Source organism: Rhinolophus sinicus, chromosome 2, assembly GCF_057876585.1.
Source record: "Rhinolophus sinicus isolate RSI-liver-muscle chromosome 2, RSI-T2T, whole genome shotgun sequence".
NCBI classification, from domain to species: domain Eukaryota; kingdom Metazoa; phylum Chordata; class Mammalia; order Chiroptera; family Rhinolophidae; genus Rhinolophus; species Rhinolophus sinicus.
The window spans coordinates 39,806,328-39,824,121 of record NC_142502.1 but is presented as its reverse complement, the minus strand read 5'-3'; the positions used below and the strand labels follow the sequence as shown (position 1 = coordinate 39,824,121).

General features: G+C 37.6%; 1 protein-coding gene across 2 annotated transcripts in view; it reads right to left on the bottom strand.

The window, feature by feature from the left end:
• GOPC (golgi associated PDZ and coiled-coil motif containing) overlaps nt 1-16,483 on the bottom strand; it is a 33,124-nt gene extending 16,641 nt beyond the window's left edge. The window contains exons 1-2 of one of the 2 annotated variants that reach the window (XM_019741348.3): nt 15,961-16,483; nt 647-811 (exon numbers count right to left, since the gene is read on the bottom strand). In XM_019741348.3, the coding sequence (XP_019596907.1) occupies nt 647-811; nt 15,961-16,248 (453 nt within the window). In that variant the 5' untranslated portion in view covers nt 16,249-16,483. The remainder of the gene's footprint in view (nt 1-646; nt 812-15,960) is intronic. The other variant, XM_019741349.3, reaches the window with a different exon arrangement.
• Nucleotides 16,484-17,794: the final 1,311 nt, after the last annotated feature.

The window sequence follows — 17,794 nt, the reverse complement described above, 5'->3', positions numbered from 1 at the left end:
GAGACTGACATGCAGCTAGAGATGCTAAATCTCTAAAGAGCCATCCAAAAGAGATGACTAAATTGACTGGCAAAAACAGTTGAGGAGGATTTCATGAAAAGTTCTTTAAAGAAGGCTAATGCAACTGGGAAGCATCCTCTTACATTCTCCCTTCTGCCTACCTGGAACGCAGACATGAACAAAACCTGAGGACAAATCATGAGCTGAAACTAGCAGAGCACAAATACAAAAGGAACCTGGATCCCTGGTATCTGTGGAGCTGCCACATCAGCTCTGGCTGTCTGTGTCAGGGCCTCTTTAATTGAGAGAAAATAATGTGTACTATTCAAGAATAATTCCAATTTTACTTGGGATTTCTGTTATATGCAGCTGAACTTAATCCTAACTGACATAGTAGGGCAAAAACCTGTTTATATGTTATAATCACAAATATCTTTTAAATATGAAAAACATCCTATTCTAAGTATCAGTTGGTTATTGATAGTATCACTGATCACGTCTGGGTGTCATGCTGACCTTCACATTTCCTATTTTCTAAATTTCCCACAATGTGCACAGATTACCTTTTATAATTAAAAGCCTCATTAAAGTTGTCCTCTGTCCTCTAAAATGTACGTAAGTCTATGTTACCCTCTGAACTACTTACCAATTTTGCCTTAATGGTACCAGAGTCAACACTTTGACCAGTTTTAGCATGAAGCTGAAGCTGAATAGAGTGCAACTGTAAAAGCTGATCATGTACTTCTTTCTCCAGCACAACTTTCTCTGCTTGGGTCTCTGTCAGTTCAGATTTCAGATCCACCAACTGTGCCTTATAAAACAACAACAAGAAAAAACATTAAGTATGCTTAATTTTCTTTATTTTTGACTCTAATAATTATTATTCAAGAATGACAGAGAGACTCTTTGAAATGAACAGATGAACACCAGAAAACCATTATCTGAGCTATAGGACATCCATCTAAACTGACATAAAATCAATAGTACAAGTAAGACATTGGAGTGGCAAGAAAACTCTACATAAACAGTTTCTTCTAATAACACAGAATGCTTATTTACCTTGCTTACTTTAAGAAGGCTTTTCACTGTTTCACCTTTATTTACAAGGTGTATGAAAGTATACAGGTATGGGGTGGTTCATCATCCTGTGGAGACAATATGTGCTATAGTGATCGACTAACATTAATAGTTTATTAGAGGAGAGGCCAGAAAGTGGTGCTCTGTCTTCACCCTAGAGAACACCAGCCAAAATCAGCCTAACCACTACCTAGTAGTTACCTTATGCGCTCAATTGTGAGCTACTGAGGCTACGAACAGAGTGCTTAATTTTAATGTAGCTCAGTATGTCAATAGTTTCCATCCCTAAATTAAATGCTTTGGCCTGAATTCTAGCTTATCTGCTATCAAATTTGCAATCTCTGCTCTCATTTTATTTACCTGGTATAATTTTGTCCCTTTATTTTTAACCTTCAATGTATTTTTCAATTTATAGTTCTAAGAGTATATAGCAGATACAAATACAAAGTCTTCACTCCTCTTCGCTAGATTTTTAAATATGTATTTTTAGTATTCTGAAAGCTTTGTATCTTTGTTCTAATAATTACTTTTAGATAATATCTTTAATTTCCTCTTTAGATTGTATTTAAGACATCATCCCTGCTAGAACAGTCATGAAATTAGCTAGTAACATTTTCTTCCCCTTTCCCCCCACCTTTTAATAAAGTGTTATCTTTCAATTTCCAGCTAATAACTATGAGCAATCATCAAGCTTATTATTACTTTCAAAATATTCTTCTCCCATTTTTGATCATTGCACTCTATTTATATTGTAGAGCATACAGTGTACAACACTTAAATATTATTTTATCATCTTTAACTCAATAGTCTTAGTCCCATATGCTCACCAACAGCCCTTTTACCAAAGCTGCTCCTCTGACTTCAGCTCATTCTCTAACAGATTTCTCAGAATTGTCACACAACAGTATTTCCTGATTTCTAGCTTATTCATGACTATTTATTTGCAGTCTTTATAACTAAAATTAGTTTGCTGGATACCAAATCTTTGGCTCACATTTTCTTTCCTTGAGTATTTTAAATGTGCTGCTCCATTGGCTTCTGGTATGAAATGCTGCTATGGAGATATGCAATCCTAATCTTTTCTTTCTCTTATTTATGAGTGACTTGCTCTTTTTGGCTGCTTTACTTTTAAAGCCCAGTATTTTACTAAAATATAGTTTGGTGTTAATCATTCTAGGTCCATGTGTACCCTTTTCAATATGCAGATTCAATTTTGTGTTGTTTCAGGAAAATTTTGTTGATAGTTTGTGTTTTTTTAAAAGAATGAATTGGTTGGTAATGTTTTTTCTTGAGGCAAAGTCCACATTTTAAGTGAAAACTTCAGTGGCATTTATTATAATCACAATGTTTGTGCAACTACCGCCTATATCTGGTTCCACAACATTTTCATCACCCCTAAAGAAAGCCTCATAGGAATAAGGCAGTCGCTACCCATTCTCCCTGTCCCCAGGTTCTAGGACCCACCAATCTGCATTTTGTTTCTATGTATTTACCGATTCTAGATATTTCATCTAAATGGAAGCATATGATATGTGGTCTTTTGTGTTTGGCTTCTTTCACTGAGTATAATGTTTTCAAAGGTTCATCCATGTTACACCATGTATCAGTACTTCCCATTACAATTTCATTCCTTTTTATAGCTGAATAATATCCCACTGTTATGTGTCACCAGAACTTGTTACCCATTCATCTGTTGATGGACAGCTGGGCTGTTCCTGCCTTCGGGGGATTGTGCACAGTGCTGCTATGAACATGTGTCTGCATATTTGAGTGCCTGTTTTCAATTCTGGGGGGATATATACATACCTACGAGTGCAGTTGCTGGGTCATATAATTCTATGCTTAACTTTTTAAGGAACCATCAAACTGTTTTCCACAGTGGCTGAACCATTTTACATTCCTACCAGCAATAAACGAGGGTTTGTTGATAGTAGTTTTAAGTATTTTTTTCATGCTTCTTCATGACTCCAATTATACTAATATTAATTACTATTTTCCTACCTTCATATTTGTAATTTTTCTCTCAGATCCTCTTTTTTTCCCCTGCATATCCTCTTTTTCTTGCTGTTCTTATTGTTACCTATTTTTTATGTTCCTTCTAATTGTCTCCATTCTGAAATGATTTTTTCCCCAAGTTTTTCCAGAGCTCTGTGAGTAATGTTTTATTTTGTTTATTACTTTATTTCTGAGTTTTCCTATTTCTGAATTATGCCATTTTATTCATACTATTAATTTCCGTTTATAAGTTTACAATTTTTATCCGCTTTGTGGGCATATTTTTCTGATGTTTTCACTGTGCTGTATTTACGCTATTAATTTTTATCTTTTTGGATTACAGTACATGTTATAGGATTTAAATGAAACCCTTTTCTGTTACTCATGTTTCAATGAAATGGGTTTTCTTTTTTTTCTTTTTTCTTTTTTTTAAATGGGTTTTTATACACAGTTAGATATCCATATAGGGGGGCTGATGTGAGCATAGGTAGCTTTCCTAGCTTCGTGGCTTCTGGGTTCCCTCCTCTGGCCTTAAAGTGGACTTCTTTAGACTACAGTGGACTACAGCCAGAACTACTGTTTTGAAATCAACTGCCTACGTATGTATCCCTCTCCTACCTTGAATGAAAACTTTCTCTTCCCTTTAAACTTCATGTTTCTGCCCTGCTCAATTTGGATTCTATTTCTAGCAGCATTTCTTTAGAATTGGACTTTCTCAGCAGCAGTTTTTGTTAGGAATTTCTGAAATTGTTCAAGTCCATCCCAGTATTTTCTAATCTTCCCATGGCTTCTTCTAATCTTGCCGTGTATCCCCAGGGTTTGCCTTCCCCTGCAACTTGGAGCCAGTTGTTCTCAGATCACCTGCTCAAGTTCCTACCCAAAATGATGTTTTCTCCTTTTAGGGTTTGTTGGTGATTTCTGTGTTTCTGGGCTCCCCTTTCTATTCCTTCTGCCACACAGGTGTTTTTTCATATGCAACATGATTGCGTCCTGCTATCCCGACCTACCCATATTCTGGGGTTTGTGAGTATACATTCTCATCTAATTTTGCAAAAGAGACTATCATTGGTTTTTTCTTTTGTGATTCTAGTTTTCCGATTTCTACAAAAATTTATTTTATTTTATTTAAAACTATGCATCCATTGTGATCTTTCTCAGACCAGAAATCCTCAACTCACGTTTTCATTGTAATAGGAAAGCTGTGATAATCTAGCCCAGCGCTGCCCAATAGAATATATGAGCCACATATCTAATTTTAAGTTTTCTAGTAGCCACATTAAAAAAGTAAAAATAAACAGGTGAAATAATTTTTGTAATATATTCTACTTAATCCAAAATTTCTAAATTATCATTCAAACCATTATAATATAAAAGTTATTAGAGATTTTTTTCCCATACTAAGCCTTTGAAACCCATTGTGTATATTACACTCATAGCACATCTCGGTTTGGATCAGCTGTATTTCAAGTATTTAATAGCCACATCAGGCTAGTAGCTATTCTGTTGGACAGTAAAAGTCTAGCTCTTTTATTAGGAATCTGAAGCATTAACAAATTTCATTAAGATTTAAATGCTAAACGAAATAAAAATGCTAGTAATTGACTCTGTTCTTTAAATATAATAAACATATAAGAGATTCAATAAAACTGAACTTCATTTCCATTGTTTTCTAGAAGAGCATATAAGTTAACAGTGTTACATGACATCTTTCACAAACACTCTTAACTGAATAAACTTAAAGGGAAAAAAACTTATATGTATGACAAAAATGTCTTACAGACTTTCATCCATTTAACAAATTTCCCACCAAAAAAATTATAAACATTTAAAATTACCTATTACTACTAGACAATGTTTAGTACTCCCTGATCCTTTAAAGTACAAATAAGCCTGATGGATAAAGTACTTCTTAGTCAAAACAACACCTATAGGGTTTTATGGTCTCTGAAATAAAATAATTGCAAAAGGAAAATAAATATTTGAATAATACACAATCTTTTTGAGCAGTATGTACCTTATGCTAAAGTGAACCTACCCAGAAATAGTTTAAAATAGGCAATTTAATCTATAACAACCCTTATCTCTTTTTTCATTACATTGACTGTCATTCTTCTCTATTTGTCTATTTCTTTGTGGTACTGTCTAATATATTCCTCTCTTCCTTATATTTCCTATAAACTGAAAGTAGACCTAAAGGCTTAATTAAATTTACTTAAATCTTTGTGGCAAGAGGTATACTGTATGTTTCAACATGCATATATTTTTTCCTTGTCCCACTATGATTTATTTTTCAAACCAAAAATCTCATGATTTTTTAAATTACTGAGTAAGACTTTCTAGAGTTAAGAAACAAGTTAAAGAGACATAAGTGGTATTCATTAATCAATTTGGCAGGCCAATATTCAAGTTAGAAATGACTGTATTCCAAAAGGGCAAGAGAAACAGGGATGTGTACAGATCTTTCGAAAATGGGCTATTACAAACATGGACTCTGCATGAAGTAAAATAATTTCTCAAGAGGTTGCTCAACTTAAAAAATAAATAAAAGAATTTTTTACAAAGAGGATGCAGGTATCAAAATTCAAAGCCCAATTTTATTTTTTTGGAACAAGTGTTTAAAATTTACTCTAAATTTTGTTAATATTTAAGTAACTCTTTTCTTGTCTATGATATAAACACTTTAGCTGCTAAGAAAAGTTAGTCATTGATAAATATGTCAAGATTAAAAATTTCCGTATTTTACTTAATGGTTACCCTCCTAATATCACAGAATTTGAGAATTCGAAGAGATATTAGAGACCATACACTATGACTACGACAATTAAAATTTAGGTAATAAAGCCAAGGCCCATCAAGACTGCTTTTATTTCCAGGGCTACCCAATCAGAAGGTGGCAAAACAGCACTTTAAATCCAATTCTTACTCCCAGGGCGAGGCAGTGGAAGTGTTATCAAGCAATTAGGCACAAGGAAAAATGTGTTTCTATCGCTACAACACGTATGTCTGACTCACTAACAATATTTACAGCTACCACAAAGCAGGCATCTACCTACCATGTGGCAGGCAGGCACACCACACATTATCTGTGATTCTTATCATACTCCCCAACTCTTTTATAATAGGTAAGAAAACTGCAAGTCAGAGTTTAAGCAATTTGCCCAAGATCACACAGTGAGTAAGTAGTGAGACTCAAAACCAGCCTGCTCATAAAACAGCCCCAGTGCCTTTCACCTCACTGTTCTACCTTGGCCATGTTATAACTAGGTGAGGCTGAAAGTTAAAAAGAAACAGCTGATTTCAACCTTCAACTTTCAAATTTTCAAGTGATATCCAAACAAAGTTTTAAAAACAGTTAAATACTATATTACATTATATCTATATTATATTATAGACTTTATTTGGGATACAATTTCACTTTCCTACATTTGACTTGAAGATGCATTTCTTGAAGAAAAAACCATCAAGCTGTCCTTTCCCTAGAACTCCTTGAGGATAAAATGATCTCATTCTAGGAGGATCTCTGGGCCTTAAGGCCACGTCCTTCACATCACCCAAGCCATTAAATCAAAATGACTGGTGAGATTTTCTGCAGCAATGATTCTCAAAATATGGTCCCTGAATCACCACTATCGGCTGGAATGGAGTCGGGAAACAGATGAAAAATCAGGGCATGATGTGCAAAGTAGGAATGAAATATTTCTAGGAATGGAAAAAACAGAGAGGGAGTTTATCTAAGTAACATTATAGGATTATCATCACTATTTATTAGTATTTATTGTAGTTATTACTATTCTATTTCTCATCTCATACTCTTTCAAAACATCCAAACTTTTCCATCAAGATAATTCCTTTCTGATATAATTCTTTACTGGATTCCACTCTGTGGCACTAACATTAAAAAAGAAAAATTATTTCAGTTACCTATTATTCCACTTTGTATAGACCTTAATCTGCTGTCTATATAATTTTCCAAAAATATACAAGAGCTGCACTGTTTTCTTTCTAAATGTAAGCTAGTTTTATTTCCTTAACTGTCTTATGATTAACAATGCCAATTACTTTACCTTATGCAGCCCTCAAAAACCTCTTGTTTTGGAGGAGGATCCAACTAAGACAAGAAATTAGCAAACATCAAGTTACACAGCAAGGAATTTGACTCCAGCTTATTAATTTCAGCATGTTATATAGCTCTTTTGATAACATTTTAGAAGGTCCAAGCTAAGAACCTAAAACAATCTGTCAAAACACCTTTACTTTGTACATGAAGAAAGCAACGCCCAAGAGATTAGGTGAGTTGTCCCAATTACAAATTGCATAGGATTAAAACTCAGACCTCCTGACATGCTTGGTAATTCTGGCAGTGATAGGAAAAATGGGGAGGAAGCAGTCCATGAGCTAGTTCCAAATGAGATCACATCCCCGTATCTCAGAACTAGAGACAACTCTAAGAAAGAGACTGCACACCCCCAGGTAGCTCTGCATGCTCACAGGCAGACACACACACACACACACACACACACACACACACACACACGAGCTCATGCATGCACAGCTATGAACATGCATGCACAGACACACGCAGGCATGGCCACGCATGCACACAAAAGCACACATTTCCCAAGTTGTTTAAGGATTGCAAACGAAACAGTTGACTCCAAGTAGCATTTTAACTGTAATGAACCATAACACAGAAAGATGCTGATAAAGATGTAAACATTATCTCACATCTACCTGTAAATGCTCCCATACCTTTTGTTTTAAAGTATGTGTACAAAAGGTCATCACTTCACTAAAAAGAAACAATTACGCTTTTATATGTCTGTGTGTTTTTCTGTTTGAAAATGCAATTTAGGATGGAAAATACAGGAATTTAAATCTTTAGCAAATCGTACCATTTCTAAAATGTATCATCTATACCTACCTACTTCCCAAAAGGCTATCCTTCTGGGAAGTGCTTTGGTTATTATCAGAGCAGTAGTTCTCACAGGTCTATGGGATCTTTTCAGAAGATCAACAAGGTCAAAACTATTTTCAGAATAATAAAAAGTTATTTGCCTTTTTCGCTGTGTTGACATTTATACCAAAGGAGCAAAAGCAATAAGTAAAATGCTGGCATTTCAGTACAAGTCAATGCAGAAGCACCAAATTGTACCAGGAGTCACTGTAGTCTCACTACTTGCTTGCACTAGCAGTTTTTTAAAAAATTCATTTAAGAATATCCTTGACGAACCAGTAAAACTTACTAATTTTTAAAAATCCTGACCTTTGAGTACATGTCTTTTTAATATTCGGTGTGATGAAATGGGAAATATGCATAAAGATATCTGCTGCATATCAAACTAGGTCATCTCAGGGAAAAGCACTTATATACACAATTGCTTGAGTTGCAAAGCTGAACATTTTTTTCTTGAAACACTATTTTTATTTGAAAGAAGAATAAACTATGGTTATTAAGATTAATACACTTGGCAGACGTGTACTTGAGAATAAAGTGAATTTGTTATTTCAAGGAAAACAACTGACAGCATTTGTTGCCAATGATAAAAATTTGTGTTTTCAAGTGAAAATGAGAATTTTGGAAAACTTGAATCCATTACCATGAACTTGACAGCTTCCCAACACTTAAAAGATTTTTCTGATGAGAGAAATATTAACAAATGTGATTTTTTGATATGTACAATGAGATGAGCCAACATTTGGAAGATCTGCATAACTTCATAAACGAGTATTTTCAACATGACCAATGCATGATGTTATAATCACGCCTGGGTAAAATATCCACTCAAAGACTACACAGACCACTCTATTTTAATACAACAGTGAATATATGAAAAGTTCATTGAGAGCGTTTCAGACTACACTGTAACTAACCTTGAAGAAACTACCTTTTACTACCAAAGAAGAATATCCACAATTATCTGGAAAAGCTATTAAAACACTCTTCCTTTATCCAAGTACCTATATCTGTGAGGTCCAATTTTCTTCCTATTCTATACCAAAACCACATATTACAACTGTTTGAATGCAGAAGATGTGAGAATCCAGCTGTCTTCTATTAAGTTAGATATTTCAAAAATCTGAAATATAAAAACAATGCTATTCTTTCTAATTATTGTTTTGAATATATACTTAGTTTTTTCACTAAAAATTATTTTTATATATTAACATGTAATGGGCTTACTGTTGCTATTTTTAACTGATACGGTAAATAGTTAAAGTTGTCTCAGTTTTAACTTCTAATAATTTCTAATACAGTAAATGCCAGTAAATAGATATGACCCATATAAAAAAAATAACTCTTTGGGGACCTCCTAATTTGTAGGGTGTAAAGGGGTCCTGAGACTAAAATGTTTGAGAACTGGTGTCTCTGAAAGGAGTTTCTGAAAGGAGGCCCATGGGACTGGACCCTCCATTTGTGCTCAGTATCAAACACCCACTCATCTTTCCAGATACCGCTTACGTCACCATCTCTGGAGGCTTTCCTCATCCCACCCTTCTGTTTTCTACAGGCAGAGGTTGTCGTAACACCTTGAACTCACTTGGACTGTTAGATTTGTTACATTACGTATTGTAGCTCGTGGTTACCACATCTCTAGCTCTAGAAGGTAAGCTCTCTGAGGATCAGGACCACGTTTTAGGTGAAATAATCTGAACTATCACATGCTTTGTGAAGCTGACTTTAGGGGGTAACATTATTTCTTTGTGAACCTGTTTTAGTTTCCAGGAGTTTTGCTTCTTCTCCATAGTGCTCTTCAACCATATTGAGTAGGGATTCCTTTGATGGATATCATGTTCATTTATATGTGGATTACAGAATTGGTGTTTGTCCCCTTTTTAAAATTAGAAATTTGGAACTCACACATTAAACACCAACCTTTCTTACCTACTTACATCCCTATCTCACCTGCTAGGGGTTTTCATATCTCAGACCTTTCCCTTTCCCATTAGAAATAGAGTCTGAAACGCTCTCAATGAACTTTTCATATACTGTTGCATTAAAATACAGTGGTCTGTGCAGTCTTTGAATGGATATTTTACCCAGGCATGATTTTAACATCATGCATTGGTTATTTTGAAAATACTGGTTCACTGAGTTATGCAGATCTCCCAAATGTTGGCACATCTCATTATACAATATCAAAAAATCCCATTTGTTATAATTTTTTCTCATCAGAAAAATCTTTTAAGTGTTGGGAAGCTGTGTGATACTGTACACAAAGGGGACAGAGAAGGCATTATACACAAGGCCTATGTCAAAGTAGAGAAGCCACGAAAGAGCAACAAGGCCTATTTAGAGAACTGCAAATAGACCAATTTTATTGAGGCAAAAGAAGCTAAGAAGTGACAAAAAATAAGGACACAGACTAAACATTGATCACCATGTTACAGAGTTTATACTTTAGCCACTAACAGAGAGGTGTAAAAAGAAGAGTGACTTTTTTTTTTTTGACATGAACCATTAAAATAAAACCTTTTAAGAATCATTTTGATAACTAAAGGATGGGTTGGAGAGGGTAGGAAGCAATTAGGAGACTACGTCAGGAATATACAAGAAAGGACAGGGACCTTAACTATACACAATCTCCTAAACTCAACTTCTCTCTCCTGCCGGGCTTGATCCTTCTCCTGGATTCCTTACTGCAGTGAATGGTTTAAGTCTCCTAGGGCTGTCATAACAAATTACCACAAACTTGGTAGCTTAAAAGAACAAAAATTTATTCTCTCACAGTTCAGGAGCCCAAAATCAAGGTGCTAGCAGAGTTGGTTCCTTCTGGAGACCCTGAAGGAAAAACTGTCCCATGTCTGTCTCCTAGCTTTTGGTGGCTGCCAGCAATCCTTGGCTCCTAGACATGTCACTCCAAACTCTTGATTCCATCTTCACATTGCCGCTTTCTCTGTGTCTCTGTGTGTCTTCTGATTGTCTCTTATCGGGACACTCTCATTGGACTCAGGGCCCATTCTCATCTGCTATGATCTCACCTCCATCCTTACATTAATTCCATCTGCAAAGTCCCTATTTCCAAGTGAGGTCACGTTCTGAGATTTTGGGGGGAACTATTCAACCCACTACAGGTATCAATACATTTCCCCAAAAGAAATGTGGTGTCATCCTTCATCCTTCCTCTTCCTCATCGTCTGCATCTACATAATTACCGAATTCTGTTTCTACGTCTTTAATTGAAGACGACCCCCTTTTCTCCATTACCATTTTCATTGCAATGGCACTCTTGTCTATATAGCAAACTTCTTGCTACGGCGCTGGATGAACTAAATTATTACTCTCATCACTATGCCTGTTACTAAACAAGTAAGTATTGCTGGAGAAAGTTACACAACAAGGCAGACTGGTTGTGCCATGAATTTATGATAACTCCAAGTAAGTCCTCAACATTGCCTGGCAGTCCTTCCATTTTTCCAGACAACTGGCTCTCCCACTCTTCCATAATCATGTCACACCTTTTTCACTCTCAAGCTCCTACTTTCTTCCACTTTCAGCAGTTGTCCTGGACTCCTATTTTAGAGAATAAAGAAGCCATCACACAAAAACTCCCTCAACCTCCTACCTTCTGCTCTCATCATCTCTCCTTTCCCTTTAAGTAGAATAGCTGTCCTTTCAAAACAAGGCCATTCTCTCTACATGTATTTTGGATCTCATCTTCACTCAGAAACCTTACTAATACCAATCGTCCCTCTCTTTCTCTAGAATATTCAGATTCCTGAATTAGATGCTTCTCATTCGCTTATGAACATGTTCATTTTCTCATTTAAAAAGAAAATGAAACCAATACTGCCCCTTGAACGCCCCCCCCCCCCCCCAGCTATCTGTCCAGCCACACCTACTTGTTCTACCTGCTTGTCCCTCGGCCTCCTCCTTTTCCCACCAGATATAAATAAATGTGTTTTTGGAAGACTGATTTCTCTCGTCCTGTTATCTAGGCCCTCTTACTTAATCCCTGTAAAATGGGAGTAACAATACTAAACCTACCCGACAAGACTGCTGTGAGAATTAGATGAATCAATGTATATAAAAGACTTAGGACAGAGCCTGATCCATAGTCATTGATCAAGGTCAGCAATATAGTTATTGCCAAAAATATTTCACATCCATCTATCCATCCAGCCAACTCACATCTTGGAGTCATCCTGAATTCCCTCATCCCTTCGCTCCAGTCCATCCCTACATCTGTTTATTTTTACCTCTCACGTCTCTCTGGTTCTGAACACTTATCTGCACTGTCCTCTCACATGGATCAGAAGAACCTCCCAAGTGATTTCCTGCCTTCATTCTCGTCCTTCTCCCAAACTCTCTCCTTACCATAGATCGAGTAGGGTATTTGAACCTCATACCTGAGGTTACCATCTAGTTTAAAACATTTCCCACTGTTACAATAAAGCCCCAAATCTACTGTGTGGCCTATAAAATCATGTAGATATGGTCCCGACCTACCTGTTCCAACTTAGGCTGCATCTCACTTTTTTTGCCCTCTGCTCTTTTAACACAGACTCAGTTTTTGAAATGCATTACGTGCTTGCCCATCACAGGTGCTTTCCATTTCCTGTTCTCTCTAATGGAATGTTAAGTAATATTCCTATTTCTCTTGCCCTAATTAATTCCTACCCACCCTTTATGTCTTAACTCAATGGTCAGTTCCTCAACAAAGCCTTCCTTGATCCCTCAGAATAGGCTCTTATTATTCTATGTACCTACCTTTCATAGCACATATCAAAGTTGGAATTTCACATATATATGATAATTATGCCAACAAATTCCCCCAATATAATCCAAGCTCCATAACAGCAATCACTATGTCTGTCTTTGCTCTCCACTGTATCCCAAGTGCCCAATATAGCATCTGGCACATAATTAGTGCTCAATAAATGTATACTGTATAACGTTAAGTTCCAAGCTGCAAAATAGTCTCACTGCTTGTTTAAAAACAAGACAGCTTTAAAGCAGTAAAGGGATAGTATATCAGTTCATTATCAACATGACTCTAGACCAAAGTTAAGTTTCCTATTGATGGCTGTGAATAGTAATCACTTTCAAAGGAGATACTGATTCAGCAATTGCTGAGGGAAAGGAGGATGTGATAGAAGATGTATTGTCTTGCTGTCATTTTAAAGCAGGGGTGAATAGGCAGAAGATCGTATGTCAAGGCAGAGATGAGTTTTTCTCAAGTATTGGTTCTCAACCTTTGTTCTATTCCAACACACCTACTACTGCTACTACCACTATTACTACGACTACTATCCCAGTCAGTACCTGTTACTCCCACACAGCTGTCACCAAGTGGCTCACCGTAGCAGGAATTCTCAAACAGGTGGGAAGTGCAGGAGAGATGTGAGTCATCTGAAATGGTGCTACCTCAAAATATTCTGGTATTTGTTGCCCTCCCCATTCTCTTACAGATATCCCTCTCCCCAAATACAACTTATGGCAAGAAGCAGTCACATAGATATCATTCATATTTAATTTTTAAATGTAACCTATGATATTTTTTTTTTTGCAGCAAAATTGTTTTCCTAACTACGACATTAATATTAAACACGGTGCTACCTAAAGACACGATGACTGGGCAGAAGAAGGGGCAATCTGGAAGAGCAGTCAAGACCAATTGAAATGTAAGTTATCCATAATTGGAGATATCTGAGACTTTATTACAAAAATAGTTTATTATGGTAATGTGGTTTAAGGTATCAATCACTAAAACCAGGGAACTTTGAACTTTGGTGCACATTTGTTATATATCAAACAGTAAGTGGCCTCAAACAGTATGCCTTCATGTCCAAATCTTTAAAACAACAGAACTAATTCAATCCACTTACTGAGAAATACAATAGGGCAAGAAAGCATGGACATGTGTTTCTGAGATTTCAAAATCTCAGAAGATCCATAACAGTATACGGAGCAACCTCTGAAATTCTGCAGATAATATAACAGCAGATCCACTTTGAAAATGCGCTACTGACAATGAAGCTTTCCTCAGCAATACACAACTAATTTCATGAACACTTCAGAAACTACTAAATGTAGAAGGTTAACCCCACAAACAGATGAGCAACTGTAACTGAAAAAACACACAAACAACAAAATCATGTTTAGCCTCTCCCCTCCCATTTTCCAAGATATTTATATCAAGGATTTCAAGCATGTTAAAAAAATGTATGCTCACATTATGATAGGCTAGCATTTCTTATTTCGAGAAATAACGCTACTTCCTAAGTCAGGACATGGAGTCAGAATACGTAATTATAATTTCTGGAAAAAAGAACATGTATAATTTATTATAGCTCTGAATCCTCATCTAAAATATTAAAGGTGAAATAAATTAAGCACCACCTCCTACTCAGAGAACTATCCTTTTCCCAAAATTAGATTTCATATCTTACATCAAAATATCACTGTTAAAGTTTCCTTATTCATTTAAAACATGAATTAGATATTGTTTCATTTTTTAAAAGCTGTTTATCCTTAGTAGATACTTTCAGTTGTAAATGATATGAAAGTTCTCATGTGGCAAAACCTACTCTTGCTCTGTTATTTAAAACTAGAGTACTATTCATAAAAATCATCAAATGCAATTTCATTACCTGAAAAAATAACTATCTTCTAGAAACTATCACTAATCAAGAAATCAAGAGACATTTTCATATACCTAGAAGAAAAAGTGATTAGCCTCATATTAGCACTTCCATTCCAACCTTTTCAAAACAGATAGAAAAAAATTAACAGTCCTTTCATTGGAGAAGTCACAAAATTTCTGATATGCAATTCTCTGCTAATCAAAAATTATACCAACTTTTTCATAGCTAACTAATAGGAAAGAGAAAGAATGCTAATGGCTAAGCAAGAAGAGGATGCATATCTGATATTTATATTGATATGAATCCAATGGGCATTCTCTTATTAAAACTGATAAGTAGCAGTGATGATTTCTTAGGAAACCTAATGTTCAAAGAGCTTTGCACATCACTGATTATCCTATTTTTATGTACTTTAAAATGAAAAACCCATTCTTACATTTAAAATAACCCAGTTAGAAAAAGCTCTTTATGCAATGTTAATCTATGATGATTTCTAAATATTGTAATATGCTAATTTAATTTTCTGCACAATGTGGTAGGTTTTTTGTTGTTGTTTGTACCCACCACCACTCCACCTACAACCACAACCAAGATTAGAGACTAAAGCAAATGATCATTGTTCACACACTCTCAAAAATAAATCCTGACTTTGGGAAATATAGTCAAGTACAAACAAAATCTCAATGTTAGACGTCATTTGAATGATTGTAGGGAGCTCTGGTGGTATCGCCTGTAATTTAAGGACTGTAAACCGAGAAGGACATTGATACTACTGTGTTTATCCCTCTAAATTTTCCTCAGCACGTTTATCAAATTCCCCTAAATAGTTCATGCATGCAGGGAATAGTATGTCTGTGTGCAACAATAGACGTTCATCTGAAATTGTTAAAAATAACCAGGACAGTACCTGTCTGGATATACAAACGTAGTTTATCAATGTGAAAGTATATCTAAAAACCCAAATGTTGAAAGATGGGCGAAGGTATTCCTATGACAGAATCTTTGAGCTTAAATCTTAGCTTAATGTAATATGTAGGTTGGTGCAATTAGTTCCTGTTGCCTCATAGAGATAGAAAGAAGGTGGATGACAGGACCCAGGGAGACCTACACGTCGATGTACACCCCCTTTCTACTCCAACCTCACCTCACTCTTTTCCTTCACACATACACAGACACACTCTCCGTTACATTTGAAAGCCCAGGTGCCCCACTGGGCAGTTTTCTAGGGTCGTTTCACTGATGCGTTCAATGCGATCTCATGACTGCAGTTGAATGCCGCCCCGTCCAGCGCCCAAAGCTCACCTCTAGCTTGTGGTTGATTTGGGACACAGTTTGGGCTTTGTGGCAAAGCTGCGCAAAGCAGGAGCTCAGGCTGGTCATCTTCTGTCGCCCCTCATAAGTGATGTCCGCCTGGTCCGGATCGATCTCGCCTAGCAGCAGATCCACATCCACGAAGGCCTTGTCGAACTCCTTCTCCAGCACCTCCAGCCACCGGAACATGGATACCCCACCTGGGGAGACGCCCACGGCGCAAGATGCGCTCCCTGGGCCCCCTCCGGCTCCTGCCGGGCACGGGCCGCCCGCCGACATGGCGCCGTCTAGGGCCACTGCCGACTACTGCTGACCCCCACCGCCCACCCCGCGCTAGAGGAACTGCTGGGACTGGAAGGATCCCCGTGCACGCACGCTCCTTCCGTCCCGTCCCTTCCCCTCGCGCGGCTAACGTCGGCAATGCAGCCCCGAAGTGGCAGGAGCAGCCACCCTGAGGAAGAGACGGTGGCACACGGAAGAATCCAGCAGTCCCACCTCCCGGTCAGCCCCGGCTGCGCATGCGCAGCCAAGACCTAGGCGGGAGCAGCCGGGAGGGACGTAGTGGGCGGGGCTAAGATGCGACCTTGGCCTATGAAAAGCCTCTGCAGGGGACCGGCCCGTCAGCGGCCATATTGACAACTGGCAAACTCCCTCTTGAATGCCAGAGAAACGGAGGGGCATTGTGTCACTTTCCCAGTTGGAAAGGCCAGAGGAAGAGAAGGATGTCCGTGTGTCGCGGAGAGGAACGACTTCCGCCCGTTTGACTTCACAGTGGGTGGGAGCCATTCTAAAGTTGTCCGGGAAAGTTGTGGCGGTGACGCCCAGTGGGCGGGGAAGGGAGAGTGAGGATGGGCGTGTGAGCCTGCGCAAAGGCCACGTTTTACCTTCAACATCCCAGTTCCTGTTTAGGGTGGGGTGGGTGGACACACTGGCTCATCTTGGTGAACCAGGCCCTAAATTCACTGTGGACTCTGCACATTGAAGGACCGTGGTTGACCAGGTTTTGCTGAATTAATAGTTTTGTCTTGTGATTTAAGAGTCAGGCAAGCTTGGATTCAAGTCTTAAACCCTGTCACATATCAGCTGTGCCATCTTAGTTGTAGTCTCTTGAATACAATCTTGAAGCCTCAGTTGCCAAAATTCACTCCGTAATAAGTAAAATGCTTAGCTTCAGTGCTTGGCATTTGGTATTCTTTATTATTGCACCAGAGGTCATTTCCAGAAACTACTTAAAACGATTGTTTATTTCAAAAACTGGTTCAGTGTTCCCACACGTAACATTTCAGAAAAACAAAATTATGACGATCTATATATTCATAAATATATTGAATGCAGAGCCCTGCTGAGGCATTTGGGATACAAAATGGAATAAGACATAACACTTAAGCAGAGCTCAGTGGCCAGTGAGTCTAGTCCTCATAGCTACAACTTTAATTTGAATTTTGCAGTACCTTTGAAAGTTAAGTTTAGCAACTGCCCTTTGCTATTCTGCCTACTCACTTTCAACCCCCTTCCCCTTCAAGAGTAGCCCAGTCTTGGAAAACGAAGGAAAAACCAATGTGAACAGTGTAGGTTGGTAGGAACTGCCTCTCCACTGCCTAGGGGGAAATTTTACTGGCAGGCTACACACTCTTCTGTGATCTGTTCATGGGACAGACTCTTCCAGTTCATTACCACCAAAGCCTGCACTGTGTACCCCTCGCCAACACAATGCCAATGAGGAATAAGAAATCATAGCTTTAGTTTGCTCTCTGGGTACTCTATGGCGGACTGGATAGCATCGGTCAATAAAGTCCTTTGGCTTGGTTCAGCAAACAGCTAAGCA